Source organism: Dichomitus squalens, assembly GCF_000275845.1.
Source record: "Dichomitus squalens LYAD-421 SS1 unplaced genomic scaffold DICSQscaffold_2, whole genome shotgun sequence".
Lineage (NCBI taxonomy): Eukaryota > Fungi > Basidiomycota > Agaricomycetes > Polyporales > Polyporaceae > Dichomitus > Dichomitus squalens.
The window spans coordinates 1,297,124-1,323,779 of NW_006766884.1; the positions used below are offsets into that span (position 1 = coordinate 1,297,124).

The 26,656-nt window shown below is 55.4% G+C and overlaps 10 protein-coding genes and 1 non-coding gene across 11 annotated transcripts; 6 read left to right on the top strand and 5 right to left on the bottom strand.

Annotated features, from left to right (window-relative positions):
* Positions 1 to 42: 42 nt before the first annotated feature.
* DICSQDRAFT_165774 (MFS general substrate transporter) lies at positions 43 to 5,735 on the bottom strand (the record flags this gene model as incomplete). Its single annotated transcript, XM_007361277.1, has 20 exons — positions 43 to 349; positions 415 to 787; positions 844 to 907; positions 960 to 1,019; positions 1,074 to 1,549; positions 1,606 to 1,765; positions 1,830 to 1,951; positions 2,006 to 2,178; positions 2,239 to 2,612; positions 3,648 to 3,747; positions 3,801 to 4,158; positions 4,214 to 4,277; positions 4,327 to 4,386; positions 4,444 to 4,843; positions 4,895 to 4,958; positions 5,015 to 5,174; positions 5,245 to 5,325; positions 5,413 to 5,470; positions 5,528 to 5,627; positions 5,687 to 5,735. 20 exons carry the CDS (start codon positions 5,733 to 5,735, stop codon positions 43 to 45), a joined length of 3,603 nt encoding a protein of 1,200 aa, XP_007361339.1.
* A 265-nt stretch (positions 5,736 to 6,000) lies between these two features.
* Positions 6,001 to 6,753, top strand: DICSQDRAFT_143435 (glia maturation factor beta; the record flags this gene model as incomplete). The annotated part of the gene is made up of 4 exons (XM_007361278.1): positions 6,001 to 6,081; positions 6,173 to 6,341; positions 6,450 to 6,613; positions 6,667 to 6,753. The coding sequence occupies 4 exons, from the start codon at positions 6,001 to 6,003 to the stop codon at positions 6,751 to 6,753; spliced, it is 501 nt and encodes a 166-aa protein (XP_007361340.1).
* A 138-nt stretch (positions 6,754 to 6,891) lies between these two features.
* Positions 6,892 to 8,446, bottom strand: DICSQDRAFT_48517 (glycosyltransferase family 50 protein; the record flags this gene model as incomplete). The annotated part of the gene is made up of 4 exons (XM_007361279.1): positions 6,892 to 7,134; positions 7,196 to 7,499; positions 7,556 to 8,149; positions 8,208 to 8,446. The coding sequence occupies 4 exons, from the start codon at positions 8,444 to 8,446 to the stop codon at positions 6,892 to 6,894; spliced, it is 1,380 nt and encodes a 459-aa protein (XP_007361341.1).
* A 194-nt stretch (positions 8,447 to 8,640) lies between these two features.
* DICSQDRAFT_97860 (GTP-binding protein sar1) lies at positions 8,641 to 9,789 on the bottom strand. Its single transcript, XM_007361280.1, has 7 exons — positions 9,702 to 9,789; positions 9,585 to 9,643; positions 9,466 to 9,526; positions 9,348 to 9,413; positions 9,051 to 9,283; positions 8,887 to 8,988; positions 8,641 to 8,819 (listed from the first exon to the last, which is right to left on the bottom strand). Exons 1-7 carry the CDS (start codon positions 9,742 to 9,744, stop codon positions 8,814 to 8,816), a joined length of 570 nt encoding a protein of 189 aa, XP_007361342.1. The 5' UTR covers positions 9,745 to 9,789; the 3' UTR covers positions 8,641 to 8,813.
* A 1,644-nt stretch (positions 9,790 to 11,433) lies between these two features.
* On the top strand, positions 11,434 to 12,909 carry DICSQDRAFT_124135 (uncharacterized protein; the record flags this gene model as incomplete). Its single annotated transcript, XM_007361281.1, has 5 exons — positions 11,434 to 11,807; positions 11,861 to 12,073; positions 12,134 to 12,226; positions 12,288 to 12,787; positions 12,854 to 12,909. 5 exons carry the CDS (start codon positions 11,434 to 11,436, stop codon positions 12,907 to 12,909), a joined length of 1,236 nt encoding a protein of 411 aa, XP_007361343.1.
* A 317-nt stretch (positions 12,910 to 13,226) lies between these two features.
* Positions 13,227 to 14,230, bottom strand: DICSQDRAFT_48992 (uncharacterized protein; the record flags this gene model as incomplete). Its single annotated transcript, XM_007361282.1, has 4 exons — positions 13,227 to 13,635; positions 13,691 to 13,905; positions 13,965 to 14,062; positions 14,113 to 14,230. 4 exons carry the CDS (start codon positions 14,228 to 14,230, stop codon positions 13,227 to 13,229), a joined length of 840 nt encoding a protein of 279 aa, XP_007361344.1.
* A 378-nt stretch (positions 14,231 to 14,608) lies between these two features.
* On the top strand, positions 14,609 to 14,696 carry DICSQDRAFT_t17. The gene has a single exon. It is a non-coding gene; the product is annotated as a tRNA-Tyr (tRNA).
* A 497-nt stretch (positions 14,697 to 15,193) lies between these two features.
* DICSQDRAFT_97866 (Utp21-domain-containing protein) lies at positions 15,194 to 19,330 on the top strand. Its single transcript, XM_007361283.1, has 14 exons — positions 15,194 to 15,654; positions 15,743 to 15,843; positions 15,897 to 16,017; positions 16,073 to 16,202; positions 16,260 to 16,477; positions 16,538 to 16,716; positions 16,777 to 16,963; positions 17,024 to 17,259; positions 17,315 to 17,560; positions 17,625 to 18,004; positions 18,059 to 18,162; positions 18,226 to 18,588; positions 18,648 to 19,100; positions 19,153 to 19,330. Exons 1-13 carry the CDS (start codon positions 15,390 to 15,392, stop codon positions 18,965 to 18,967), a joined length of 2,850 nt encoding a protein of 949 aa, XP_007361345.1. The 5' UTR covers positions 15,194 to 15,389; the 3' UTR covers positions 18,968 to 19,100; positions 19,153 to 19,330.
* A 1,278-nt stretch (positions 19,331 to 20,608) lies between these two features.
* Positions 20,609 to 21,597, top strand: DICSQDRAFT_78186 (uncharacterized protein). The gene is made up of 4 exons (XM_007361284.1): positions 20,609 to 20,666; positions 20,737 to 20,853; positions 20,913 to 21,080; positions 21,137 to 21,597. Exons 1-4 carry the CDS (start codon positions 20,618 to 20,620, stop codon positions 21,481 to 21,483), a joined length of 681 nt encoding a protein of 226 aa, XP_007361346.1. The 5' UTR covers positions 20,609 to 20,617; the 3' UTR covers positions 21,484 to 21,597.
* A 30-nt stretch (positions 21,598 to 21,627) lies between these two features.
* On the bottom strand, positions 21,628 to 25,100 carry DICSQDRAFT_132233 (uncharacterized protein). The gene is made up of 13 exons (XM_007361285.1): positions 24,919 to 25,100; positions 24,518 to 24,842; positions 24,196 to 24,463; positions 23,938 to 24,150; positions 23,695 to 23,877; positions 23,574 to 23,641; positions 23,348 to 23,520; positions 23,213 to 23,286; positions 22,802 to 23,150; positions 22,603 to 22,742; positions 22,399 to 22,539; positions 22,100 to 22,342; positions 21,628 to 22,042 (listed from the first exon to the last, which is right to left on the bottom strand). The coding sequence occupies exons 1-13, from the start codon at positions 25,032 to 25,034 to the stop codon at positions 21,639 to 21,641; spliced, it is 2,697 nt and encodes an 898-aa protein (XP_007361347.1). The 5' UTR covers positions 25,035 to 25,100; the 3' UTR covers positions 21,628 to 21,638.
* A 207-nt stretch (positions 25,101 to 25,307) lies between these two features.
* Positions 25,308 to 25,979, top strand: DICSQDRAFT_97872 (uncharacterized protein; the record flags this gene model as incomplete). Its single annotated transcript, XM_007361286.1, has 2 exons — positions 25,308 to 25,427; positions 25,489 to 25,979. The coding sequence occupies 2 exons, from the start codon at positions 25,308 to 25,310 to the stop codon at positions 25,846 to 25,848; spliced, it is 480 nt and encodes a 159-aa protein (XP_007361348.1). The 3' UTR covers positions 25,849 to 25,979.
* Positions 25,980 to 26,656: the final 677 nt, after the last annotated feature.

The window sequence follows — 26,656 nt, forward strand, 5'->3', positions numbered from 1 at the left end:
CAATAGATGGGTATCGCCAAATATGCTAACAGATCGCAATATCTAGGGGACAGTCTTTACGACCTTTCGACCCCTATCCTCCCCTTCGACAATAATAAGCGGCTCGGATGGACCAACGAGGGTGTCCTCGCGTTCGATCCCAGGCGCGAACGGCTCCGCCGAGAGCTGCTCCTCGACGTCCGCACCCTCGCCACCCGATTCGGACCTGTTCTTCGGCAGACGCACCAGTTGCAACAGCAAGGTAGATACCACCAAGGAACAGACCCCCATGAAGAAGATCGTCCGGGGGTACGTGCCGACCGTCTTCATAAACGTGAAGCCGTACACGGCAGGACCGAAGACCTGCGAGCTGCAAAGGCAACATCACGCACGTCAGTCGCCGCGACCGCGCGTCTGCAGCTGTAGGGGACGCACCTAAGGGCCTGCACGACGCTCATGGCGCCGAAGAGCCGCCCGGAGTCCTTGCCCCCGCGGCGGTTGTACAGGGTGAGCGCGACGCTGTGGATGGCAGGGCTGAAGCCCATGCCGAGCGCACCGAAGGCCGTGGTGATGGCGAACGTCAGCCCGTCCGGGCTCAGCAGCATCAACAAGTAAACCACAGCCTCCACAATGACAGAAACCTTGGCGACGTTCAAGTCGAACTTGGGGTCGTGCTCGTGTTCGCGCTTGGACGCACTGCCCGACTGCTCTGCAGGGAATGACGCATCCGTTGGGCTCGTGAGGGGCTCGTCCGCTTCACGTGACAGCTGTATAGGAGGGGCCTTGGGCTTGAGCAATTTGATGATCGCTGAGGATGCAGATATGATGAGACATGCCTAGACATACAAGGGTGAAAACGCTCACCAGGCAAGAGCAACGTCAAGAAGAGCGCTCGCGCCGCTCCGATAGAGCTGAACCAGTACCCGACCTGCAAAGGCGTTTAGTTATGCCGAATGAGGCTCGCCGTAATGGCATCTGACCTGCTCCGTGTCCCATCCATAGCTCCCCTCTAGGTATTGTATGATGTACAAGTACAAACCCTAAGCGGATACATCAGTGTCCTGTTATAGCAGATCAAGAGGCACTCGACTCACCATGAGAGAAATGACAAACGCGTACGCAAGGACCACGAAGAGCAGACTCCAATCCCGGCGCTGCCCTTTCGCAGGGTTCCCGCCGACCAGGCGAGTGGGCAGGAAGATGGCCAGAGGAGTCAAGAAAGCGAACATCCGTTTGAAGAACACGAGGATGCCCCCGTGCGCGTGTGCCGCGAAGTACTCCTCGTTCGCGACCTTGTATCGGCTTCGTGCCTCTTGCAATTCGGCCTTGGAGAGCGACTCCGGGACGATGAACCATACCAGCAGCGCATATATGAGGTGTATTATGGCTGAGATGTAGAAGACGATGATGAATTTGCCGGTAAACCGAATTAACAGGCCGCCGAGTAGTGGACCAACACCCACGCCGGTGAACAGCAAGCCCAAGTTCAACGAGAAAACAGCAGAACGACGCGCAGGCGGCGTGCAATCGGCAATATAAGCGTGAATCGTGGCCGAAATGAGTGCTTGGCCTGTCATAGAAAACAATGAGAAGGGTGCAGGCAGCGAGCAGAGGCGAACTACGCACCGCCCAAGCATCCTTCTACAAGAGGGCCAATGAGCAGGGACCAGTACCCTCCCGGAATGTGGTCATAAAACCAAAACGCGGCGAGGAAGCTGGCGTCCTGGATCAAAACGCCGATTACCGCACAGCCCAGAACTCTCGTGCGGCCGTAGCGGTCCGACAACTGCAAGAACATAAGACCCTGTCAGCAGGCAACTCTCGTACAGACGGAGATGAAGGCAGCTTACGGAGCCCCACCAGGCGGTGGTCATGCAGGCGAGGACACCCATGGTAGTGGTCATGACTGTGTTCAGCTGTGCAACAGCGGCTTGGACGGTCGGGTCGGATTTGCAGACTCTCTGGTTCGGTTCTGCAGGTACGCCGTTCACATCGGGTAACCTCAGTCAGACGAAGTGGCACCCACCGTCGAGGAACGTGGCCGAGACGTTACGGGCGATGAAGGAAACAATATCGCTTCCTTGGTCAGGGTTGACCTGCGGCCTGTGGGTGAGGCACACGAGGTAGATGAAGAGCTCTATCTTCGCTGCCGCGGCAATTGTCATCGCAATGGCTGCGAAAGGCACATACGACAAGAACCTGTGGACCGCGACGCTTTCTGAGCATGTCCCATACAGCGATGCCCGAGGGAACACTCACCATACGGGCGAAGGCCGCCGGTACCACGGCCGCTTCTGCCTCCACTCGTCATCGAACTCCTCTTCCTCCTCCTCCCCGCTCCCCGCTCCAGACTCTTCCTCGACAAGCGTTTCCTCGACAGCATGTTGATGCTGGTGTCTGTGGACGAGATCCTGCAGCAGCTCCGACTCTTCCTCGCTTATCGGGCCGCCACCGCCGGGGTTGATGAGGTCTTCTGGGCCGACGGGGATGGACGATATGGAGTTGGCGGTGGAGTGCCGCGCGTGACGAGGTCGCGACCCAGGGCGCGAGCGCGAGCGCGATAAGCGGTCGGGGTCGAGGGCGGCGCGGAGGAGGGGGACGGCAACGTCCCGCGAGGAGGACCGAGACATCGTCTGTCCAGTACTTACAGGAAGCGGGATACCGGATGCAGCGCCCGTGCGGTCACGGTGACGTCGCGCTGTCGTGTCGGCGGCTAGCCTTCACGCAATGTACTAGAAGTCTACCGGTAAGCAGAGAGCGCGAGCACACGACACGGATCGACGTACAAGATTCGAAACTCGACGAAATCGTCCGTGAGAGACGCAGGAATGGTGGGGAAGCCTCGGAAGGGTCGAGCTAGGCTCGCGGGGAAGCAGAGAGACTTATATGAACCACGGCCGCAGTATGAAGGAGTAGCTCAAGGTGCTGGATGGCCACAGTGAGGGGAGATAACGCGTGGAGCAGGCGTTTGGGTGGACGGCGATTCGATTGCGTATATAATTACAGCTATCGACCTCAGCGTTCGTGACTTTCACAGCGGCGTGCCGTGCGATTGCGATGGCCTGCCGTGTGTCCCTGGATCGAGGAGGCCCTGGAAGCATGCCACGCTGTCGAATCCACCTCGCTGTTGACGCGCACTTTCCGGAACGCATGGTAACCTTGCTATAGGTGCGCTGCAATGCCCATGTCTCCGCAGCAGCCGAAGCGCACGATGGTCTTTCCAGACCGAGCGGGATTTGCGAACGGAGACGCCCCATGTCTGTAACATCTATTGATTGCGTCGGCAGCGGAGACTGACGCCACCGAAATGAGCGATTGCGGTCGTCGTAGCCTGGCCAGCACTCGGAAGGCTATAGACGTTCCTCTGCAGAAGATGATAGCATGAAGTTACAAGTGGTGGCGCTCGACACTAAACTGCATCCTATCGGTTCTGCCCGTCACATCTCACTCGTCAGACAAACGTGCATGAACCTAACTCTCGAGATCCCATCGCGAGCACGCATCACAATCGCCTCCTGGCTGCGCCGACATCGCTGCGGTCCTCGAGCTTTCAAGGGTCGATTCTAGTCTTCCGCGCACGCATGTTCCTCCCCTATTGAATCTGCGACCCCCCTCTCCGAGCCCTCCTCCGTCCGCAGCCGGATGGCCATCAACAGAAGCAAGCTCACCAGCAGCGCAGCGCATCCCACCAAGAAGAACGCGCCCGGCAGCGTCTCGACCGTCCGCGCAAGCGTGAACCCAAACAGCGCGGGCGCGAGGATGTGGGAGCTGCGTGACAAACCGGTCATGACACACGTTCCGGGCAACAGGCGCGAGCTTACCTGAGTGCCGAGACGACGGTCAGCGCGCCCAGCAGGCTGCCCGTGTCGTGGTGTCCGCGACGGGCGTAGAGGTCCAGCGCGAGGCTTTGCATCGTCGGCCCGAAGCTGGTGCCGAGGGAGACGCACATGGTGAAGAGCGCGAAGAGCGCGCCGGAGCTCGTGCTGAACACTAGCGCGTAGAATACGAGGTCGGTAACCACCGCTGCGCGAGCCAGGAGGAGATCAAGGGAGGCCGCGGGCGCGACCTTCTTGCGAGATTGAGTTGGCGCATATTCCCCTTGGTCCGAAAGGAGTGGCTCGGATTCAGTGCTGGGAGCTTGTCGCTGCTTCCAAAGCCAGGCAAGGAGCTTGACAAGCGCTGCACAGACATGAATGTAAGCACGGAGAAGGTTCAGACTCGCGGAACGCCCTACCTGGGAACAGAAGGGTCAAGTACACCGCTTTCGCGATGTGTATGGCTGCGAGCCAGTAGCTGACCTGCGCGTTGGTCAGCCAACAGAGCTGGGACGACGGTGAATGCCCTCACCACCCCAGCAGTCCAGTCAAACATCATCCACGCATACTGAATTTGGAAGACGACAGAGCCCTGCAATATCATGTCAAGAGCGGACCGGGGCTTGGTAGTCATGTCTGCGACACCTACCTGGATGAAAGTTCCAAAACCGTACGCAAGACCAAGGACGGTCATACTCCAGTCCACGGATCGCTTGCCATTCCTATCGTCGACTCGTCTCGGAAGCAATACGGCGAGCGGCGACACAATATCTACTGTGGTAACAACCCTCCTCAACCAGCCTGCGATTCCAGGACCCAAACTCTGGAGGCGCTGCTTCCTTCGAGCGCGGTGTTCCTGCATGTCTGTGGAAGACAACGACTCCGGCATTATCAACCACACCGCAAGCGATACCGCCGTGTCGATGATGGTGGTCACGTAGAACACAGGCAGTATCTGGTTGGTCTTGTCTATCACGTAGCCGGTGAGGATGGGTCCGACGCTCATCCCGATAAACAAGAGGCCCATAAGCTGCGAGAAGGCCCGTGACCTGTCCCTCATATCAGCCCCATGCCAATGTTTAAAGAAAGCAATGGTTCACCTCTGAGTTGGATCACAGCAATCGGAGATGTAGGCATGCATGATGATAGAGGCTACAGAGATCCCTGGAAGTATACGGTGAACATAGGCAGCTGGGCACATGAGTACATGAATCACACACCTCCTACCAGACCCTCGATGACGGGTCCCAGGGCAAACCACCAGTATGTCCCTGGCAGCCTTTCCCAGAAATGGGCGGTGGTCAGAAACACGAAGTCTGACAACATGAGACCCGCGACATTGAACCCTAGCACGCCAATACGGCCGTAGCAATCTGATAGCTGCATGTCGCCGTGCAGACATGGGACAGTCAGTATGAGATTGAAGCACCCCACGCACGACCCTACGTACAGCACCCCACCATGCAGCGGTGAGCGTGGACAGAAGGCCGGTCAACCCCGAGACGACTGCAATGAAAGCTGCAGCTGCAGCCTGTACGTCTGGCAACGTATGACAAGTGCCCGATCCGTCAGTTGCATGGCCGAGTGCGCGACATATTGTCATAGTATATATCTCAACGCGGGGAGCCACGGTTCCCGAAGTCGAGACGGCCGCCACCGCGACCAGTGTCAGTATCCTGCACAAATTGGCGTGACATTCGGCTGGGAAAGGTTAAGGAGTGCAGGTGACATACCACGCAGGGGATGGCTTTATCCACTCCTTCCTAGACGGAGTCTCTGCATGCTCGGTCTCTTCTGCAGTCGCATATGCAGTCGCGGCATGATTAGGCGTGGCTGCATGATGCGGGATGAGTACTATATTACACACGAATCCAGTGAGGACGACTGGTCACCTTCACTCGCGGCTTCTCCTGGGAGCAACGGCGCACTGACTGAGGACATGATAGTCAAGACCAGACACCGTATGGGCAAGGGAAACGTTCATTACTGCAAACGAAACCATCCTTTCAGGGCGCATCGCCGTTGCTTCTGAGCAGAACTGCATTTCGCAGGCGGACACACGATCACTGGCGCCAAGATGTGCACTCGAGGGTATCTAGCCAATCAGAATGGCCGATTAATTGAATCTAATCAGATACACCATCCTTTATCACATCTTATCAGATAGTCCGTGTCCGTGTAGCTTGCGAGCTTGGCCTCCGGCGCAATGCCGCCGGCCTGCAGTGTCCTCAGAGCAGCGACCGCGAAGGCACCAACAACAGTACTTGCAATCCAAGCCGTCATTATGGTCTGTTCTTCTCTTGGATTGACATACGATTTGGGCTCAAAAAATGCTTTGTGACCATGTACCTGATGCTCCCACTATCGCCACCCGGTAGTCCCATACCGTCGACATTCCGCAGGAGCTCAAGGCGGCCCTCCGCAAGTTCAGATTCGCCAGGCGGAATGCTGGTCACGCCGCGATGGTCGTCAAGATCAACAAACAGAAGCTGATCATGGAAGAGGTGGAGCAGTTCGATGACATTAGCATCGACGACCTCGCAGAGGGTGAGCAGATGCTGCGCCTCTATCCTCGGTCATCGTGCTAGATCGTTTGCCCTCACGACCTCCTTCGCCCACTGTATGTGACGCGGACCCCTCCATGCACGCCTCTAGAGCTTCCCGAGAATGCCCCGCGATACGTTTTGCTCTCGTACGAGCTCAATCACTCAGATGGACGCAAGAGCTTCCCTCTCGTGCTCATCAACTGGGCGCCGAGGTCAAGTGAAATGAGTCTCTTGACCCTACACGCCAGCGCGTTCGTGTCCTTCCAGACTACGGTGCGTATCCCACGTCCCTTCTCTTCTCGGGCTGACATTGCTCCTTCGCATAGGCTGATGTGAGCAAAGTGATTGAAGTACGAGAGGGAGCAGAGTCCTTTACGAAGGACCTGATTGACACGAAGCTCCTGCATGGTTGAGTCTTTGACTATCGAGATGCTTGTGATATACCTGGGGAAACAGTTCTGTTGAGTAGTCCATCGAGCGTTGTACGATATCCCTCGCATTCAAGTTGCATTGCCGTCGAAGCAGTAATCCCAAACCCATGTTCGTAGTTGTTATGATTCGGTGTACGAGTCCATGATCCCTGCAAGCACCCAACAATTGCCCACAACATAGACTAACCCCCTGGCCCACAACCCAAAGAAGACGTTCTGGCCCAAGAACTCGAGCTTGTAAGCCTCGCTCAGCCATAGCGCTTGCGTCCCAATCCAAACTGCACCATACGCAAGTGCGCGACGGCCTGACATCGAGAGCCGAGGTAGCAGTAGGGGGAGGAACAATGTATACCACAAGAAGTACTGATGGTTGTAACATCATGCATCAGGGCGAAGACTGCTATTGAATGTTTGACAGACTCACTTGCGATGTGCAGACCTTGTTGAACACCACGAACACGAAGGTCTGCACTGTCCATGTGAAGACTAGGTCTTCCTTCCGACGACCAAACAGCAGGCCAGTGCCAAGCGCGAGCACCATTTGCGGGATGAAGCTCGTCAGCGGAGATCGTAGGAGACGCTTCCAGCCCGAGGCCTCCAGCGACAGCTCGTCTTGCGCAGATGGATATGTGAGATACACCAGGTAGAAGTAGGGCGAGAAGTTGTGTCGGTGATCGAGCCGATGGAGATGGTACAGGTAAGACTCCTCAAGAAACGGCTGCCCCCAGCTGTCGGGGGCTTCGATGAGCACTTAAAGGGACAGTAGAAGCTGTGTGATACTCACATGGCGTACATTGCAACACCACACGCCAGGAAGGTCATTCCACTGATCAGCCCAAACCTGGCCGTACCTCTGTTCAAGATCGACCGCAAGTAACCGGTCAAGCCTCCCCCTGCCCCATGTTCCCTCCCTATTACTCCTAGACACGCGACGCCGTAAATGAACGGGTATATTTTCCAGTGTGTCGACAGTCCCAAGAGAACGGCGGAGAGATCCCAGTTGCCCTTGAGAGCATAGTACAACGTAGCGAGGACGAAAAGCGACAATACAGACTCCGAAGAGCCACGCGTGGATATGGTGAAGACGAGAGGATTCAGGAGATGTAGGGAGACTAGGAAAGTTGCTCGTCGCCGTAGTGCTTCTTCACGGTTCTTCGCGTCCGCTGCACCAGAGCTGGCATTCTCGGTCACATTCTTTTGTGGGATGCGCGATCCATCAGGGAGGACGATGGAGAGAAGCAGGTTGTGCATGAGCACTCCCGCAACTATATCCGCGGCCGCGAACAAGAACTTCCCAAAGGATGGGTGCACCCATTCGTTCGGAGCGAGTAGGACAGCGAGCAACGGAGTGTAGCGGTACGTTGCGCGCGTATATGGACTTGCGACATGCATGCGCATTCAGATTCATAACGTGTCCATGCAACATGGCTGCTCACCTTCCGAAGTTGAAGTACGCTGCTAATGGGCCCTCCGCACGATTGTCCGGGGACGGATGCAGCATGAAACGAGCAGCATCACTGAATACGCGGTAGTCGACGTCGGTGTATTTCACAATGGAGTGGGCATCATGCCACTCGCTGTAGATGATGAGCGCGATGCGTAAGATGGATGATGCTACTAGTATGCGGGAGAATGACGGCACATGTCGAAGGATATGGTCAGAGTATAGGGACATCGCGCATGACGCGACAAGCGCGTCGGGCGCGCAACACGAGACTCTCTTCCAATGGTATGTACCGACGTTCTCACATGGAGATTTATGCTACCCAGGGTCTGGCGCGGCCATGCGCAATTCCTTGACACTACAAGAGGCATAAAAGCAGCATACAATGCCTGAGACATGATCACGACACGCGAACGGCTGCTAGAATTCCGTAGAGGGTAAGGAAGGAAACATATAACATTCCACAACAGAAGAAAATAGCTAGGAAGTCAAGACTAGTCGCGAGACACATAGGTCTACGTCGTGATAATGACTACGAGTGATACTTTAGCCAAGGACTGCTAATGACGAGAAGGTGTCCCCCGATGGAAACCGTCGCTCAGATCTGTTGTGCCGTACGTCATGTTCAACACCAAACCATGGGTAGACATGATAACAATATGAAGACGCACGTATTGTGAGAGCCACCTGAAGCCCTCGCCATAGCCCTGCCGCTGCACAACTGAGCACATGAAGATCTCAATGGGGCGGATGTCGTTGAGAGGGACCTTGCCCTGTCACCAGAATGAGAAGAGTTAGAGGCCCGAGCTCGTGACAGAACGCTTCAACTAAGCACCTTGCCAGTGGTCTGATAGAGGCCTAGCTGATGCCGCAGCTCGTCCTCGCTCACCGCGCCGGGCGCGTCGATCTTGTTACCGAGGATAAGGAACGGAACCTTCGAAAGCTCTTCGATTGAGAGGAGGGCATCGAGCTCCGCCTTCGACTCAGAGAAACGCTCGAAGTCGGCACTGTCTACCAAGAAGATAATGCCATCGACCTCCGGGAAGTAGTCACGCCAGAGGCGACGCGCTGGTAGTCGTGTGAAGGCTCAGGGCGAATGGTCGTCGGACGAACAAATGGGCATGCGACGTACCCTGCTGGTGACCACCCAAGTCGTACGTTGTGAATTTCACGTTTCCAATGGCGAGCTCCTCGGAGGCTACGGCAGGGCTCAATGCGTGAAAAAGGTGCACGACGACGTCCGCACTCACTAGGGTGGAGTGTAGGTTGAAGCGTCGCGAGCCGATCATTCTTCAGCATATGCAGGAGAGTCTGTGAAGATTCCCTCTTAGTCAAGAAGCTACACAAACTGTGTGTTGTTGAGACGCACGGTCTTGCCAGCATTGTCGAGCCCAAGGAAGAGGATCTTGGCGTTCTTATGCAGCAGTCCTTCGGAAGGTTGATTAAATTCTGTGGTCTTTGGGAGAGGGTGGGTTGCGCAACGTACCAAGCTGAGCAAGGACGTCCCAGAACCAGTTGATAATGAACATGGTGTCGAACAGGAGGGGCGTAGGACGAGGGGAATGCGGTGAGAGGAAAGTGGCTGAACGAGGGTTCCTGACGCGTGCTCGTACAGTGACGTGGTCGTAGACGCCGTGTTCTCAGCGGCGCACTTGTGACTTTGTCGAGAGCAGTCCAGAAACACATGAGAACCATCATCTCTGTCCGCTCATCACGCTCAACAAAACGCGTTTGTCTAACGCGAACTGACGAACTCTCAGGGCGGGTGAGAACAACGATGGGGTGAGTCTAGGTATAGCCAGGCAGGAAGCAGGCCGATACGTTGGGCCTTCGTGAAGGGATACATCCTCTCGACACATCTGCACTCGAAATCGCAGAAAATTTCATACAAGGACAAATATCTCATTACTGCGCAGACTCGACGAGGAGGCTCCGTAATGTACAAGACACAAGGGAGGTACATAAAAGCATGTGGGGAGGTTCTGACACTCACTTCACCACGACATCAAAGATGGGTGGGTGAGCTCTTTGTCCTCCCCCTCCTACGGATGTACTCTCCGCAATACCGAATCGCCATGTCCTCTGTGTTGAGTGTCGAAGGGACAGGCACTGTCTAAAAGGTTGCGTGAGGTCTGCCGGGCATTGAGAGCTCCCTATAAACTTGCTATGTTTGCATGTATTTGGAGCTACCTAAGAGACGCCCGTGTCAGGGCCCTCCGCGTTAACCGTAACGTCAGCGCTTCAGCTCCAGCTGCTGCTTCAAGTTGTCTTTCCTCGACCTCCTGAAATGGTTGCATATATACGAAGCGTGTACATTGATTCCACTCCGTTGCACATGACCGTGACAGAGCATCTGGCCAGCTCTTGCCATGCACCGCATGTCCGACGGTATGGGATTCCGGACAAGTCGGATTGATTATAGGTTCATGCACCACAGTACTGAACTTAACGCTCGACTCAACATTTGTAGATCATCCCCTGCTCAAGCTATCTGCGAGTCCTGGGCTTAGCATGTCTGACGTCACTGGTTCCAGCGCCCTATGTATCCTCTGACACTGCCTCCAAGGGGTTCGTAGTCTGACACACGTCCGACCACCCTCGAGCGAGTGAAGGGGAACGACACCGTGATCAGTACCTCGGCCTCTGAAATGCCTGACATTTTCGGCCTACGCACGTCTTCTCGCTCACCAAGATGCTTGTCCGAATAGAGTCGGAATGCATTATGCCTCCGGATAACTGTGGGAGCTAGCCACCATGACAGCACAAAGCCTGCGGCAGCGATCCGACCAGCAGCGTCCACATGTCTCCTTCTGGCTCTTTGTGTTGTGTCCGGAAAAATCGCCACCGCTGATGTCAGTTGCCCAAGGATGCCAACTTAAGGTGCAAATGCGGTGAGTGGAACACGAGTTCGGCCCTGATATTCAGCTCATCGTAACTCCCTAGGCTTCAAAGCGTTCTGGTTTATTGTCAGCCAGGGCAGCATCAAAACCGATGCTGTGTTTACTGCCAGACCAGCGAGACCACAACACGGAGGCGGTCCATCCTGATGTACCGGACTTACTACAAAACGCCGTGTCGGTTGTTGATGGACCTCAGGAGCCCGGTCGCCCCTCAGCTAACGAACTTTGTGCTTGGTCGTCCCCTGGTGGTCATTCTCGTTCGGTCCTTCACCTTCCTTTTGATTCTTCGCTCACGGTACACTTCACGACACGAACGCCATGCGTTTCGCTAGCATCGTCCTCCTTCCCTTAGCCCTCGCCAGCTTTGTTGCTGCCGGCCCCGTCGCAGAGAAGCGCGCGTCGTTTACGCTCTCGAACGGCAAGGAAGCCCAGAAGCTCAATTCCAAGTTCGCGTCGCTGAGCGCGGACTCGAAGTGCTCAGGCGGCGAGGTGGCCTGCATCCATGGCGTCTTCGCGAAGTGCGACCATGGCATATTCGTGCAGACGCCGTGCGGTGGGGGCACCCAGTGCTTCGCGCTTCCCCTGGTTAACAGTCCTGGAACCAGCGTCACCTGCACAACCGAGGCTGACGCTGCTGCCCGTATTCAGCGCACTGGTGCCACGGGCGGTATCAAGGGACGTGACCTCGAGACGTGAGTGTAGTTTGCTTGTATTTCGGTAACTTTCTGCTGATCCAGTTTGTCAGCCGTGCGTCGTTCACGCTATCGAACGGCAAGGAGGCTCAGGCCTTGAACCGCAAGTTCAAGGGGTTGACCAAGAATTCTTCCTGCAAGTCCGACGAGAACGCGTGTGTTGACGGCGAGTTCGCCCAGTGCGCGAATGGCAAGTTTGTCCTCACGCCTTGCAACGTTGGCTTGAAGTGCTTCGCCCTTCCTTTGGTCCTCTCTCCTGGAACTAGGTAAAATATTTTCAGTCACATATCACCAGCATCCTCGGAGCCTCACAATGTTCATTGTAGCCTTGTCTGCGACACCCAGGCTGATGCTGAGGCCCGTATTCGCAGCACCGGTGCCGGTGGACTTTTCGGCCGGGAGTTCCATGAGTTCGACTCGTGAGTCCAGACTGCTTTCCCTTCTAGCTCACAATGGAACTCATGCATTTCTTCATGACAGTCGCTCTGTACATGCCCCTGCAGCATGCAAGGCCAAGAAGCGTGATGGCCTCTCTGAGCGCTCTGAAGATGCTCCCCTCGTCCGCCGCATCGCTCAAACCGACCTTGGCACGCTCGCTCAGGAGTGGCAGAACCTCTGCCTCAAGTCCGGCGGCGATGTCCACACCAACGATCCATGCGTCCAGCTCGCAGGGATCCGCGGCATCAATGTCCTCCTCGCGAACGCGGACCCGTGTGAGCAGCAAGCGGTCGCGGACGCCATGGTCGACTTCGCCAAGAGCAAGGGCATCAAGAACAAGTCTGCCCTGGTCGCATACGCGACAAAGTACGCGACGCACCCGCGCAACGCGCTCAACATCAACGGCGTCGTGCCCAGCACGCCGTTCTGCCAGCGTGCGCCCAAGAATGCGGAGCTCAGGGGCCTTTCGCACAGCCAGCTGGACGGTGTCGACCCCGGCTTATTTGGTGCACCGAACGTCGACATCTTCCCCTTCGGCCAGCGTGAGTTTTCACGAAATGATTGGTTCAATCGAAAGTACACTGATTCCCTTAACTTTTGCCTTCTAGCCGGCTCGTGCCCTTTCGGCAAGAAGCCCGACGTTAAGACGTGCAGCTGCCACTGAGAGTGGAGAAGACGACGCTATCATCTTTGTTGGTTACTGTGGGATCGCGTATCGGCTCTAGAGTCGCAGACTTTAAGAGTATCTGACCTCATTTGCAAAAAATATGTTGACCCGATCCTATCTAGTATTGATAAAATGTTCAGGTTGCGCAGTAGGGGGTTGAGTAGCTGTTCTCTTTCATACCGACGGCAGTGTTATAGTCCCTGGTGCCTAGTCCTACATGACGAATCATGCTGGCTCTCGGACTAGGGACTCTAATGTGAACGAAGAATTAGTAGAGCAAGATACAACAGCAGCCACTAGGCTGTACCAACAGACTACGCTACATGATCCAACCACTCGCACAAGGGAGACAATCCGTCAACTTCACGGTGCTTCTCATCAGCAGCATGAGCTACCGACACCGAGGTTCCAATGAACCCGATCTCGCCCCCTTCCCACTCAGAGAACTTGAACTCTCCACTTCCTGTGCACTCCAAGCCACCCATCTGAGATTCTGACTCCTCCGCTCCCATGCTCTCCACACCCACACCGTTCGCTTGGGACGCTCTGCGCTTCTCCAGCTCGCGCTCCAGGATTGTGCGCACGCGGTTGATAGCGAGTTGTTCGGCAGAAGTGGTTGCAGTCGACTTGAGGAGATCGCACTTGTGCGCGAGGATCGTGAGGGAAGGAGTCTCACGCGAGGGAGGAAGGGATGTCAAGGCGTTCATAATCATGTGTAGGTGCCTACACGGTAGCACAATAAGGACCAACACATGCACAATTAATGGGAAACACGTACTCCGCCACGACAGGCCCATTGCGCGAAATTGTGCTCGCATCCACAACAAACGCGATAGCCTTCGCACTAGGTAAGTGTTCTTGGAACTGGTCGCGAGTGCGAGGGTGTCCAGGCACGTCGATGACACGTATGGTTTGGTGACTTGACGCTAGGGCTACAAGAGCCGCGTTAGTCTGCATGGACGCATGAGTTGGCAAGGTCTGCCTATATGCCAGCTAAGCGTTGTAACCGGGAGTGAGCGCTGCTTGCGTCGATACGCCAGGCAAGGACTCACGGCAGTCAGAATCGTAGTCTTGCCCGCGTCGGAGCAACCTACGAGTATCACAGCATCTCCACGCTTTGTAGACTTCCTCCGCACAAGAACGACGGAGACTAAACCCGAATCAATGCCTGGTCATAATATGAGCAAGAAGTAGACAGACTGGCGACAAGGAACGCGGCAAGTAGCAGAGCGGCTACTAGTTGCAGCTGAGGGGTGAGAACGGGAGCGAGGGCGAGGGTGGGGGAGAGAGCTTCAGGCTCAGGTTGTCTGCCATCCATCGTTCAGTGTGTAGAGATATCGACCAGAGGAAAGGCTGTGGGCAGCGGGATAAACCAGACGTTAAGACGACGCCGTGCGGTGAGGTCTGGTGCCTCATGGCAATGGTAGATCGAGATCTGAAGCTTGTTTGTCGTTATTAGGATCGGAGGCCTTTGGTACACAGGAACAAACTACGCCGTAGCAAACGAACATGCGGCGGCGACACTTTCCGGCCCTGACACCACCGAGCAAATCAACCAAGATACGCATGAAGATACTTCTCGCATGGATTCACAACCCAGATCGTCACATCAAAGGTCTTCGCAATGTCATTAGGATGTACATAGTGCCTATCACCTGAATAGTCGTCTTAGCTTTTATGAGGGAATGCCCAATATCCTTCGATAGCTCAGTTGGAAGAGCGTGAGACTGTAACTGGAAAACTTGGGCATCTCAAGGTCACTGGTTCGATCCCGGTTCGAAGGATCTTTTTGCTCGATTATTCAATTCAAGCCATCTTCGGGGTTGATTTCCGGTTGAAACGCTCTATTGCTTGTACCCACTGTGCACGACGGGCATTGGCCAATGCCGCGGTCCCAAACAGGACCGGAGACAGGCTTGGAAATGTACTCCCGTCACGGTCACGTCCCAAAGCCTAGTTCCGGACCCGAGCCAGCCCGCGCTCTGATACCAGAAACAGGATATCGGCGCTCCCGACCATCCAAAAAAGGAGCAAACACGCTGATATCATATAGTTTGTCAGCACTAATATCCCTTTTGGGGGCTTAGCGCCGGTCAGCTGGGGTCCGGAGCTAGGCTTTGGGACCAGGATCGGGAAAGGCGTACAATTCTCGGTCCATTTCTTTGTCCCGATTTGGGTCCGGGGCATTGGCCAATGCCCGTCGTGTGTGGTCCCTAAGGTAAGTAGATTTTGCCACTCCGAGGAGTGGTCAGGTTCGCGATTGATTTCCATGCAAGCGCCTAGGTGGTACCAGGGCATCTTATCTAATCTAGCCGAGAAGACGATCACGAGCACGAATTTTCTTGGACGCGATCGTTGCATGCAGCTCGCCGCGCCAGTGTAGGGAATCTCTCTGCTTCCAGATCGTTTACTAGTCTCGAAGGCGACACTCACATCTTCAGCTCCCTTCATCTCTTCGTTTTTACTCTCACACATCCATGGGCGCAAAGAAAGAAACACGCTCCAGTCCTCCTCCAAGGAAACGGGCTCGTGTTGAGGCACCCCACTCCCCAAACTTCAAGCAGGGACCCCGTCTCTTCGCGCCCTTCCGCGCACTCGGCCTTATCACGAATAATGTTCCATTTGTGCTCCAAACACGCTCACATAAGGGCGCGACCGATGGACCTCGGATCCATCTGCTTACATGCTTAGGAAGGGCATGGGCGTTATGGGAAGGAGGGAAAATGGGCCTACTGTTTGTAGGTGAGTGCCCCCCATGTTCACTCATGAATACATACATATGCCACATGTGCGAGGGACACCGTTATATTTATACGAAGTCATACCACAGGTCCCGATGCTCCAGGGCCTATCGCTTCTATGGCTATGGACGGCAACGCTGTATGGGTCTCCTCGGGTCTGTACGTTATGAAATACATCCGCGGAAAAGAAGTGCGGCAATCATGCAGGATGTCATTATCTATCTATGCTCATGATGGCTGCAGGTTGCTCGCCTGACGAATCCCCTTGAGACCTCGTTAACACATATACTTGTCTTCGGCCCGCAACTTCTCGCCGTGACCGACGATGGTAATCGAATGCTAGTTTGGGACACAGAAAGCGAAGGTACATCCCAACTCCCGGACTTTTCGGCACCTTCTTCTGACTGTTCGTCCTGCAGAGCTCCAAACAACCATACAGTTTGAGCCTGGCTTCACCGCTATCATGATCCACCACCCAGCGACCTACCTGAACAAGGTTCTGGTTGCCAGCAGTGAAGGCAGCATGCAGCTATGGAACATCCGCACCCAGTAGGTCCCCCATATCTCGTTCCTCTATCGCCAATGATCGCTCAATATCGCTGGCAGAACACTGATTCATACATTCCCTGCCGCATGCCTCCTGACCTCTCCTTCAAAGACCACCTCAACCGCCATCACGGCGCTCGCTCGCTCACCAGCCATCGACGTCATCGGTATTGGCTTCTCTTCAGGAGAGATCTCCGTATACGATATCCGCGCGGACGAACGTCTCATGCGGATGGTCATGCAGGACGGCGGCATCCGCGCCATGTCCTTCCGGAGTGGTAGGTTACGCTTTCGCACCAGCAGACGACGTCCGTAATGATCTATTATCTGGCTCATAGACAGCCAACCCATCCTCGCAACGGCCTCATCGACTGGACACATCGCTCTGTGGGACCTCAACTCTGGCGGACGCCTCCTGCACATCGTTCGTGGCGCCCATGACGGGGCAGTTACCGCGCTTGAATGGGTGCCAGGACAGCCTGTACTCATTAGCTCTGGCGAGGACAACAGTGTCAAGGTGATATCTCTGTCTTGTTCCGCACCAGCTTGCAGCGCTGATATGTTGCATGCTGCGCAGCAATGGTTGTTCGACTCGCCAACCGAGGCGCCACGTCTGCTGAAGTTCCGCTCAGGGCACCATGCGCCGCCGCATCTTATCCGGTACTATGGCGAGGATGGCAAGCAGCTCTTGACAGCCTCACGAGACCGCAGTTTGAGATGCACGAGTGTCGTGAGAGACTCGAGGAGTTTCGAGCTTAGCCAAGGTAACGGCTTGGTCAAGCATACAGACCGCAGGGTTTCACAGGCTGACATGTCGTCCACAGGTTCATTGGCGAAGAAGGCTACTAACCTGTCTATCCCAATTGCCTCGCTCAAGTTCCCTGCTGTCACTACCCTGTCATACTCCGCGACTCGCGCCAAGGACTGGGACGATATCCTGACAGCTCACACCGACGAGGCAGTAGCACGAACGTGGACCATGAAGGATAAGCGAGTAGGGAAACACGTTTTTAACGTCGCTGCCGAGAAAAAGAAAGGCGGGACTGTTGGCTCCGTCAAGGTATGTACTCGGTCTTCAGTCGTGTCATCGTAACCACTAAGCGGGATTCCGTCAGGCTGTATGCGTAACAGCATGTGGCAACTTTGGCATCACCGCGTCCTCGACAGGGATCATCAACATGTACAACATGCAGTCCGGAATTCTGCGACGGACATTCGACATCGGGCCCTGTCCTGCGAACGTTCCCAGTCGGTTCCGTCCCGCGGCAGGCAAGAAGAAGGAGGAGCGGTGTGTTACCGGGCTTGCAAGTGATGCTCTCGATCGGACACTCGTGGCGAGCACGCTCGACGGCACAATCAATGTCAGTCGTTTTCCCACCTCCACGCAGTCACTCCTTGCCATCTGACTTCTTGGGTCTCGGATAGTTCTTTGACTTCCACACAGCAGCGCTGGAACACACACTTGTCCTGCCCTCCGCCGCCGTATCAATCACCCTGCACCGCGATAGTGGTCTGCTTGCAGTCATCTGCGACGACCTCGTCGTGCGCGTAGTGGATATTGAGACTCGGCGGGTGGTCCGGGAGTTTGGTGGCTTCCGCGGCCGCGTCCTCGACGTAACATTCTCGCCAGACTCAAGATGGCTCGTCACAACGTCACTTGATTCGATCATCCGCACGTTCGACATGCCGACCGGCCGTCTCATCGATGCCTTCCGGACGTCGAGCGTCGCCACCAGCATCTCGTTTTCGCCAACAAACGACTTCCTCGCGACGGCTCACGTGGATAGCGTCGGCGTATACCTGTGGTACGTCTATTATATACTCACGTATGCGCATACAGCGGGCTTACTCTTATCCAGGGCAAACCGCGCACAGTACTCCGAGGTCCCCTTCCAGAGCATCGTCGAGGAAGACGTCACAGACATCTCCCTGCCCTCTATGCAAGGATTGGCAGAAGACGAAGGTACGTTCGCCAATTCGTCCCGCTTCAATCGCTCTCGGACTCCTCTCACCCTTGTCATATCAGCCCTAGATGCTCTCTCTGCGCTCACAGTGGAAGACAAGCCTGCGGACGTTTTCACAACCCCGCCTCAGCTGGACGGGGAACTTGTTACGTTCACCCTCCTCCCGCGCTCCCGCTGGCAGACCCTCCTCAACCTCGAGGTCATCCAGCAGCGCAACAAGCCCAAGGAGCCGCCGAAACAGCCCGAGAAGGCTCCGTTCTTCTTGCCCACTCTGCCAGGGGTCGAGCAGCGGTTCGCGGTGGACCAGCAGAAGGCGCAGCAGGAGACGAAGAAGCCGACGAAGCGGCTGCAAAGGGCCGCGGGCGAGACGGAGAGCGTGTTCCACAAGAAGCTTGCGGAGGCGCATGAGAGTCACTCGTCTGATTGTATGTCTGACTCTAGATGCAGTCACAGGGAGAGAAGAACGCTGACCGACGCCTTGCAGACGAGGAATTCTTCAACTATGCGAAGGCCCTCTCGCCGGCAGCAATGGACCTCGAGCTGCGCTCTCTCGTATCTCTGGATTCGTTGCGGATGTTCATCGGCGCACTGACAAGCCGTCTGCTCTCTCATCGCGACTTTGAGGCAGTGCAGACCTTCATGAATGTCTTCCTCCGCATGCACGGCGACGTGCTCACGACGAATGAGGAGCTGCGCAACGAGCTCGAGACGCTTGCGGAAACACAGCGGAAGAAAAGCGAGAGGCTGTTGGAGCTGCTTGCGTCGTCGTTGGGCACTCTGGGTTTCGTACGGGATACGATGTAGTTTCTGATTTTCATCTATCCGGGCTTAGGTGGAGCTCGTCGTCGTCTCTTGATACAACTTCGGAACTCGAATGTTGTGATGAATCCATTTCGTATGTACTAAATGCACAGGACATCGCTGCGTCGGTACTTCCCTAAAGGACTGTAAGGAACGCACCATGGTGGAGAGCTAATTTGTGCACGTACTGAGCAATAGGTCCACAGAGGTGGGGACATAGAAACACGACGTGTGCTGATCGAGTCCACGCGACACCTCCAAGCGAATCCCATACCTATCGCACGCTTCGGAGAAGAGGTCGCCTATTCGACGCAACTCGTCGAAGTCGTCTGGCTCGACGTAAATGATGATTCCATCCGCTGGGAGGAGGAAACGGACGTTCTTCAGCGAGGGCAAACGGCGACTCATCACCGATTCCGTAAGAAGGTTAAAGGGCAAAGACGTGTGATCGTCCCTGACATTGATGGCGACTATGGTCGATGGGAGCTGAGTGCCTTCGGTGTCAATGAAATGCAAGAACCAAGTGCAGACAGTCCATTCTAGGAGACCAGTGAAGAGGCCGAGGTCGCGGACCATAGCTGAAGTTCCTGAAACCTGTTCCAATTGTCCAGCGTCGATGCGAAGGATGTCGGCAGGGGACAAGTGCCATAGATGAAGTGGACGTAAGACAGGCATATGCAAAGATGGCCCCAGATACACCCTATGGTCTTGGTCGCCTGGTGATGTCCAGCGATCCAGAAGCACGAAGACTCGGAGATTGGGGAACGTCATCGGCTCCGACGTAACGTTCAGGGTGTAAAGGGGAATGAGCACGAGAGCCTCTAAGCGCGAAGCCAGAGGAAACAGTACGGTCTGGAATAACTGAGTAGGGCCCTTGAGCTCCAGCCATCGTATGTTGGACTGCTTGCCCACGATACGCATAGCATCGAGGAACCGACGGGTGCGGAGAGGTACTTGCGCTGACATGAATGCAGTAGAGAATATGCGGACATTTGGACAGAAGGAGAAGATGTTGGACAGTGCGACCGTGTGTGGGGTGGTCCAACGATGAACACCCTCGAGGAATAGCTCCAGCCTCATCGTGAATCGACCGAGAGACTGCGGATATGAGGTCTGTCTGGTGATGGCTTGTAACGCTCTGGAGATCTGGACAGCATGTTAACCGCTCTTCATCTTCACCAGGAGATATCGAAAGAAGAATATTGTAGTGAGCGGGGTCCATGACTTGCAGACGAGACACGCGGAAAGCATCAGTTCCGTGGCCCTCGCTGTGCTTCTTATGGATGATATCTCCCCGCCGATCGGGAACATGGGCGATTAAAGTATGGCCATCGTCGCAGGTATAGGCACCGTGATTGTGGGTAGCATGATCAGATATCTTGAGCCACAACTCCGGGAGAAGCTGAGAGGCGGTCGGTACGCCAGAGGCCATCCTTTTGTGAGAAACCTAGAAGCCGGTACAGGCCACGATTCTGTATATCGGTTGCTATGCGCGAGTGAATAGAGACACGATCGCAAATTCACACCGAGGATTGTAGCAGAGCGACTCGGATGGTGGAAGACGAACAAGGAGCGTGAGAACGACACACGCTGGGCACAAGCGACAGTAGTGACCTTACGCGTTGTGCCAGCTCCCTCAGAGTACTTGCCAACATGGACCCTGCGACGCCGGCGAACGTAGCAAAAGGCGCAGCCATAACATGCGAGTTCGTTCTCCCATTCCTCGTGGTCGCGACATGAAGATTAACAAAAGCTTTCACGCCATACAATAGCCATAGTGTCGGGAACGTTCACTGCAGTCCATGCTCTGTACCGCGGGTCGAGTCACCCAACACCCCTCGCGTTGTCCGCAGCTGTCAATGGAGGAATAGCGGGAACACTCTTCTTCAGTACGTGGCACGATTTTCCTGCCAGCGCGCAGCCTGACGCGAGGATGTCGTCCATTCAGGCATACGTGAAGCTGCTATCCGTCCTCTACTCCGGCGTTCAGGACACTCCGCCCACACCACCCCGGACACGTCTTCACAACCCTCGTGGTCGCATTTGCGGATGCACGATGTTCCCGAGACTATCATCAGTAGCGCGTTGACGGGAGGTATCATCAACGCCTGGCGACGTACGTGCGTTGGATCCCTCTTTTCCGCTCCATCCCTGAACCTCCCGCCCGTCCAGGTGGTTCTGCTGGAATATGGGCCGATGCGCGCACCGCAGCTGTCATCTGTACCGTTCTACAATTTGGCTTCAACGAGCTGAGCGTGATGAGGGTCAAGTTTGTCTCTCGCCAAATGCAAGAGTCGCAGCCACGACTAGAGATAGTCCCGTCACCCTCAGACACCCCGGAGGAGCCACGAACGTCTCTCTTTGATCGTCTGATGGCTGTCATAGGCTTCAGGAAGCTGACGGACGAGGAATACATGAAGGCTTTGAAGAGACAGCGAGACGCAGCTTTGGAACGAATAGCTGTACTGGAGCACGAGCGGAGGGAAAAGGAGCGTAGCGAAGCCGACGGGGCGGCATAGCTATCGGCTTCCCTACATCCCCTCAAAACATTTGGCTACCAATGCAGTAGTCAGTAGGTCTACACACTAGTAATTCATCTCAATGTCGCTACACACATCTCCAATTCTACCAGCAACATCATATGTTCCCACAGAACGGTCTACAAATCGGAGAACTATAGACCAGAGGACCATAGCCCTCCACATACGCATCTTAGCTGCCAGTTCTTCTCCCAGGCCTGCCACCTACTCAGCGCACTCTCCATACCCATCTTCCGCCCCATAGCAACGTCCGACCGACCTCCGCACCGTACGCACACGCTCGCCGCCTTATTGCGCACGAGCGTGCTCTTCTTGACGACGTCCGTGTTTTTCTCCCTCAACGAGGCGCTCTGCGCGCCGGCGGAAGGCTCCGACAGTGCCAGGCGTGCAACGCCGTCCGTAAGCTCGGTCGGCTTGATGAAGAGGCGCGCGCGGTCGATCGCCTTGGAGGGTAGGATTTTGTTGACGATCTTGCGGATCTGGGGCTTGAGTGCGGGCACTGGGCAGCAAGATGCAAGGCTCCGCCGAAGATTTTGGGCTGCACACACAAATTAGGCTAGAGCGCATCTCATACGTCTGGGAAGGGGCGCCTCACCATCTAATCCCTTGGTTTCCTGCATAATCTCAGCAAGGAGAGGTCCCACAAGCTGAAGGTCCACTCCGATCCCCTCTGTGATGTCCAGAAGGACGTCCTTCGCAATGTGCGATTCCTCGCCCTTCGCAGGAAGTCTGGATATATGATCGTGGAAGCGCTTGACGTGCTCGACTGCGGCTTTGAGCCGAGTAAGAGCATATGGATGCACGAGGTGCAGAAATATTGGACTGTCCAACGATTTGCCTGGGGTGAAAGAAGTCAATCTCAACCCTCTCTATGAGAGTGATCAAACAGCATACCAGCAGTCGAAACGCCCTCCCTTGGCGTGGGCGTCAATGCGGTTGCCTCCGGTCGTTCTCCGACGAAGATGCACTCTTTGAAGAGCTTTTCGACAAACTCGATAATCCAACTAGTCATGCCTAGTAGCTGCCACACAGCATCTGACGATTATGTGCAATGTCAGTGGGTTGACTGTTGGCGAAGGGAGCACGAAGCGAACGGACCGAGATCGTAGGAGTCTCCTTCGCGACAACTATCAAACGCTCCGCAACATGCAGACAGGGAAGCAATCTCGTGTGCCGTTTGTCGTCGCGCTGCACACAATTCTTGTTCGGGACCCCTGTCCAAGCGTTGCGTACGAGCACTGATTGGAAACATCATGTCAGCTGGCGATACGGGAGATGGATCACAGTCGTTGCGCACCTGTAGACCTCCGTGGCAACTCCTAGGAGCTCGCCGACCCACATATCCATGAGGCCGTACGAGTCTGCCTCCATGGTTGTCAAGGCATGATACAGCGTGTTCACTGTGACCTCGGTGGGTAGCATGGGCATAGCAAGGGCGTGTACGACGTCCGACGGAGAATAGTGCGCGCGGATGGCTGCCACCAGGTGTCTCGAGAGATCGCCATATAGATGACCAGTCAGCACGGAAGACGAGCCACCGGATATTCGACGAGGCAAGGCTTGGATAGCGAAGTGCGACCCCAGGAGAGGGGAAGAGATGCAACAAACGAGAGCCTCGTTGGGCGAAAGCGCAACACTGACGGGCACTGTAAAACGCATGTATCACCTTCATGATGACGAAAATGACGAAGAATGCATTGACGCTTACCATCAACGGCTCCATGTTGCGCGTGCGAGAGGATGGGCACGCTTTCCCAGTCTTCATGTGTGCTCAAGTCTGGTCTGTTGGGGGGATCAGGAAATCGGAGGCGGGCGAGCACAATAAATAGCCAAAACTACTCACGGTTTGAGCATCTCGACTGAGCCAATGATCGTCTCCTGCGACTTCGACTTGCGGCGCGGAAGTAGTCCACCGGCGTCGAGGAAACCGGCGAGAAACCCGCCACGTGCGCTTGATGGGAGTAGGAAACAAGGCACTTTGGTTTGACTAGGACGTATTGTCTCTGATTTCAGTCCCTATTGCGTCCTATCAGCCTGAGCATACATCTGCGGGACAAAAAAAATTTTACCCAAAAATTAGCCGGTAGACCATTCACAAATGTATACGAGATGATTTCGGACTTCGGGATCGAAGTATCTGGATGAGCTCGCCTTCAGATATCTGGTACAAAAGCAACATCCATGACTCACAATCATCTGCATCCAAGAAAGTCGCAGCTAAATAGAGTGGGTGCTGAGGACCCTTCGGATCAGCCTTCGGAGCGATCGAGAGGGGCGGATTAGGGGCATGTGATGGCGGCGGACAGTAAAAGGTCAAATCGACTAAATGCGAACTTGGGTGATGAATTGGAGGCAGCGGACGGCTCAGAACCGCTATGCACATTGGAGACCGCTCAATGGCAAGACGCGTTGTGAGCCAATGTGGACACTTACGAGGAACACCAGGCCGGTACTCAATGCGCACTTCGCAAAGCGAGATAGTGGGTTCCTCTCCCCACAGTTCCCATTCTTGCACGAACGGCGCTTCCGAGGGCTGAGGTTGACCTAGGTCTACCGGGAGTCCCAGATCCATTGAGTTCTGAAACGCTTGTGTCGAGGTCTGGGAAGGTAGCAACGCCGATCGCATTGCGATCAAGATCGTGGGGTCTGCGACAATCAGCGAGGGCCAATAACTTGAGTAGGAAACGTTACATTGGTAGCACAGGCCAATAGCAGCCTTCACGCACACTCTGTCGCCTCCAATCTTGCCCACCGATTCGGGGTCCGTAGGTGGATGCATAGGGTCGATGGGCTGTAAAAGCGGGGCGCGAGTTGGAGGAGGGGTTTTTGTATATGGTGAGAGGCTGTAGACATGGAGAAGGTGCGCCTCTGTGACCAACAGTAAGAGAGGATTTGCATAAGGTGCGAGAGGCCCGAGTGGTGGAAGGCGACTGGATTTGCCTGTTTCCGACACCACCCACTGTGAAATACGTCAATTTAGGTCCCGGGTGTTCAAGCTAAAGTAAACACCCGCCTCCCGATGGTGACACGTCCAAGCAGCAGTCACGACTCCTCCTCCGACAGGATATGGCCAACATTCTCTCAGAGACCAGTTGTCAAGCTGGGCCTCTTTGCGCCAGACGCATCCCATGCCAGGGCAGCCATTTCCGGGAAAGTAGGCAAAGAGCCAGTCATCAGTAGGGCAGAGAGAGATGACCATTGCTGGCTCATAGTTATCCAAGGGGATGGGCGGAGAAGGCAAGGCAAATTGGCGTGAGGTCGGGAAGTGGCGCGCCAAGATGTATGCGCGCGATTCATGGGGAGTGAATATCACTGAGGATTTGCTCCATTGTACGGGCCTAGATGAAGAGTCATTCCGCGAAGTGAGCACGAATATAGGAGGTGCCGCACGACGATTCAACCTGATGGACATGCCTTCTCGTTCCCTCTAGCGAATGGATCAGGTCCCACCAGCCAAGATGCCAGTGGACACTCTCCTTTGCTTTCCCCTTTGCAGCTATGGACAGATTCCGTTCATGAATGGGGGGCATGGCCAGTAGACAAGCCCTCACGCCACTCTCCCAGATGCTGGCTACTTCAGCCACCGACGCGATGCGGAACGCGTACCAACAACTAGAAGGATACAGACAGGCCGAAAGCAGGCGGTGGCGGCTCTAGGACGTTCTGAGGTGCACAACGCCACTAATCAGTGTAAGACGCAGTAGATTGAGGGCGAGAACAGGATATGGCTTCGGACAAGACGCGTATCGTCGGGAAGCGCGTCGCGAGACGCGGCTCAGCGTCCATTTTGGACTTCATCCACCATGCTCCAAACTGCTAACATCGTCAGAGAGCTTGAGGGCGTGCAGACAGATGTCTTGCTTCAAGCATATGCGGACCGCACATTGGTTCTGGTGACGCAGCTGGGTAAAGTGGGGAGCTTAGTGAGTGCTACATGATGCAGCCTGCATAACTATTCTCATGGAGGCCCTCTCGTGTCGCCAGATCCAGGCAACGATACCTTCGACGATGCCTTTGCTGCCGCCCCCACCACCTGATCCAGAGAATCCCAATGTCATCCCTCTCCCGGTTCCACCACCATCCCTGCAGCTAATGCCTTTGCTGGGGAGCGCGCCATCCGATCGTGTGCAGACGTTGCATGCTCTCTACGCATCTCAGATCGCCACGCTCGTGTGGACGATGGAGGAGGCGAGCGTACTGGAAGCGGACAGACGGCCGGTGGTGGTTGGTATCGCATTGGCCAAAACCTCAGGTCCGCCGGAATCGTCTGAACTCGGTCCGCGCGATCGCGCGGTGTTCTATGGGGTCATGGACCTGGTGAGAGAGCTGCTAGCACGAAAATGAAGGAGTCGTTGTGAGTATCGAAGAGCTCCAGATGGTCTATCTGTTTCCAGCCCCGTCGTTGACCCCGATTGCCCCGATTGAAAGGTCTGAAGAAACCTATGTCACTGTACGCTATCAATATTATACATGCCGTATCCCATCAGAACTCTCGGCCCACCTCCTTGGAAGAGACGGTAAGGGATGTTAGCCTATAGCACTACGCGTTCATGTAGTACTTCTGCGACCATGACTCCATCCAAAGGTTCTGAGTGCATACCACGGCCTGTTGGACGACTCTCCGGACCGACTAATGTCTGCAGTGGTCGGCTCAGGCATTGCCGCTTCGACCCCAATACAACTTTCAACAGGGGATGCTGGCTGTATCGCGATGGAGGTGCTCCGCATGGACAACATTGTCATCGCCCGGGATATAGACGCAATTGCGTCGCCCAACTCGACCTTCACGCTTGTGATGAGCTTCTTCATCTGTGCATCGTCCGTTCTCTTTCGAGGCCTCCAGTCGGCATTGCGTATAACCCCGGCTATAAGAATAGTCGAGATGGCTATTGTGGCCCCTACGACTGCTCGCGTGACCGTGTCTGTATCGTTCAAGCACACCCAAGAGATCGCGATAGAGAACGTCAGCAGCCTGGGAGCAACATATAAGCCATACCGCGAAATCAGAGGAGAGAAGCAAACACCGCCTACCCCCAAAGGAAGAAGGCCGTCGGAATGCTGAGGAGAATTGCCAGCTGCTCCAGACCTTCTTTAGTGGACGCGCGGGGAGTAAGGTAAGCTTTCTGTGAATGTCGTCAGCAGTGCCATGTCG

Bases quoted from the DNA above. Each gene is read 5' to 3' on its own strand.
- DICSQDRAFT_97860 (XM_007361280.1), bottom strand. From the start codon at position 9,744: ATGTTCATTATCAACTGGTTCTGGGACGTCCTTGCTCAGCTTG. The intron at 9,414-9,465 runs GTGAGTGCGGAC...GCCCTGCCGTAG, and splicing joins TCAACCTACACTCCACCCTA to CCTCCGAGGAGCTCGCCATT. The intron at 8,989-9,050 runs GTGCTTAGTTGA...TTCTGGTGACAG, and splicing joins TCTATCAGACCACTGGCAAG to GGCAAGGTCCCTCTCAACGA.
- DICSQDRAFT_97866 (XM_007361283.1), top strand. From the start codon at position 15,390: ATGGGCGCAAAGAAAGAAACACGCTCCAGTCCTCCTCCAAGGAAACGG. The intron at 16,964-17,023 runs GTAACGGCTTGG...TGTCGTCCACAG, and splicing joins GAGTTTCGAGCTTAGCCAAG to GTTCATTGGCGAAGAAGGCT. The intron at 18,005-18,058 runs GTACGTCTATTA...ACTCTTATCCAG, and splicing joins AGCGTCGGCGTATACCTGTG to GGCAAACCGCGCACAGTACT.
- DICSQDRAFT_78186 (XM_007361284.1), top strand. From the start codon at position 20,618: ATGGACCCTGCGACGCCGGCGAACGTAGCAAAAGGCGCAGCCATAACA. The intron at 20,854-20,912 runs GTACGTGGCACG...TCGTCCATTCAG, and splicing joins AGCGGGAACACTCTTCTTCA to GCATACGTGAAGCTGCTATC. The intron at 21,081-21,136 runs GTACGTGCGTTG...CCGCCCGTCCAG, and splicing joins TATCATCAACGCCTGGCGAC to GTGGTTCTGCTGGAATATGG.
- DICSQDRAFT_132233 (XM_007361285.1), bottom strand. From the start codon at position 25,034: ATGCCCCCCATTCATGAACGGAATCTGTCCATAGCTGCAAAGGGGAAA. The intron at 23,878-23,937 runs GTAAGTGTCCAC...CAATGTGCATAG, and splicing joins GTACCGGCCTGGTGTTCCTC to CGGTTCTGAGCCGTCCGCTG. The intron at 23,151-23,212 runs GTAAGCGTCAAT...TGCGTTTTACAG, and splicing joins GCAACATGGAGCCGTTGATG to TGCCCGTCAGTGTTGCGCTT.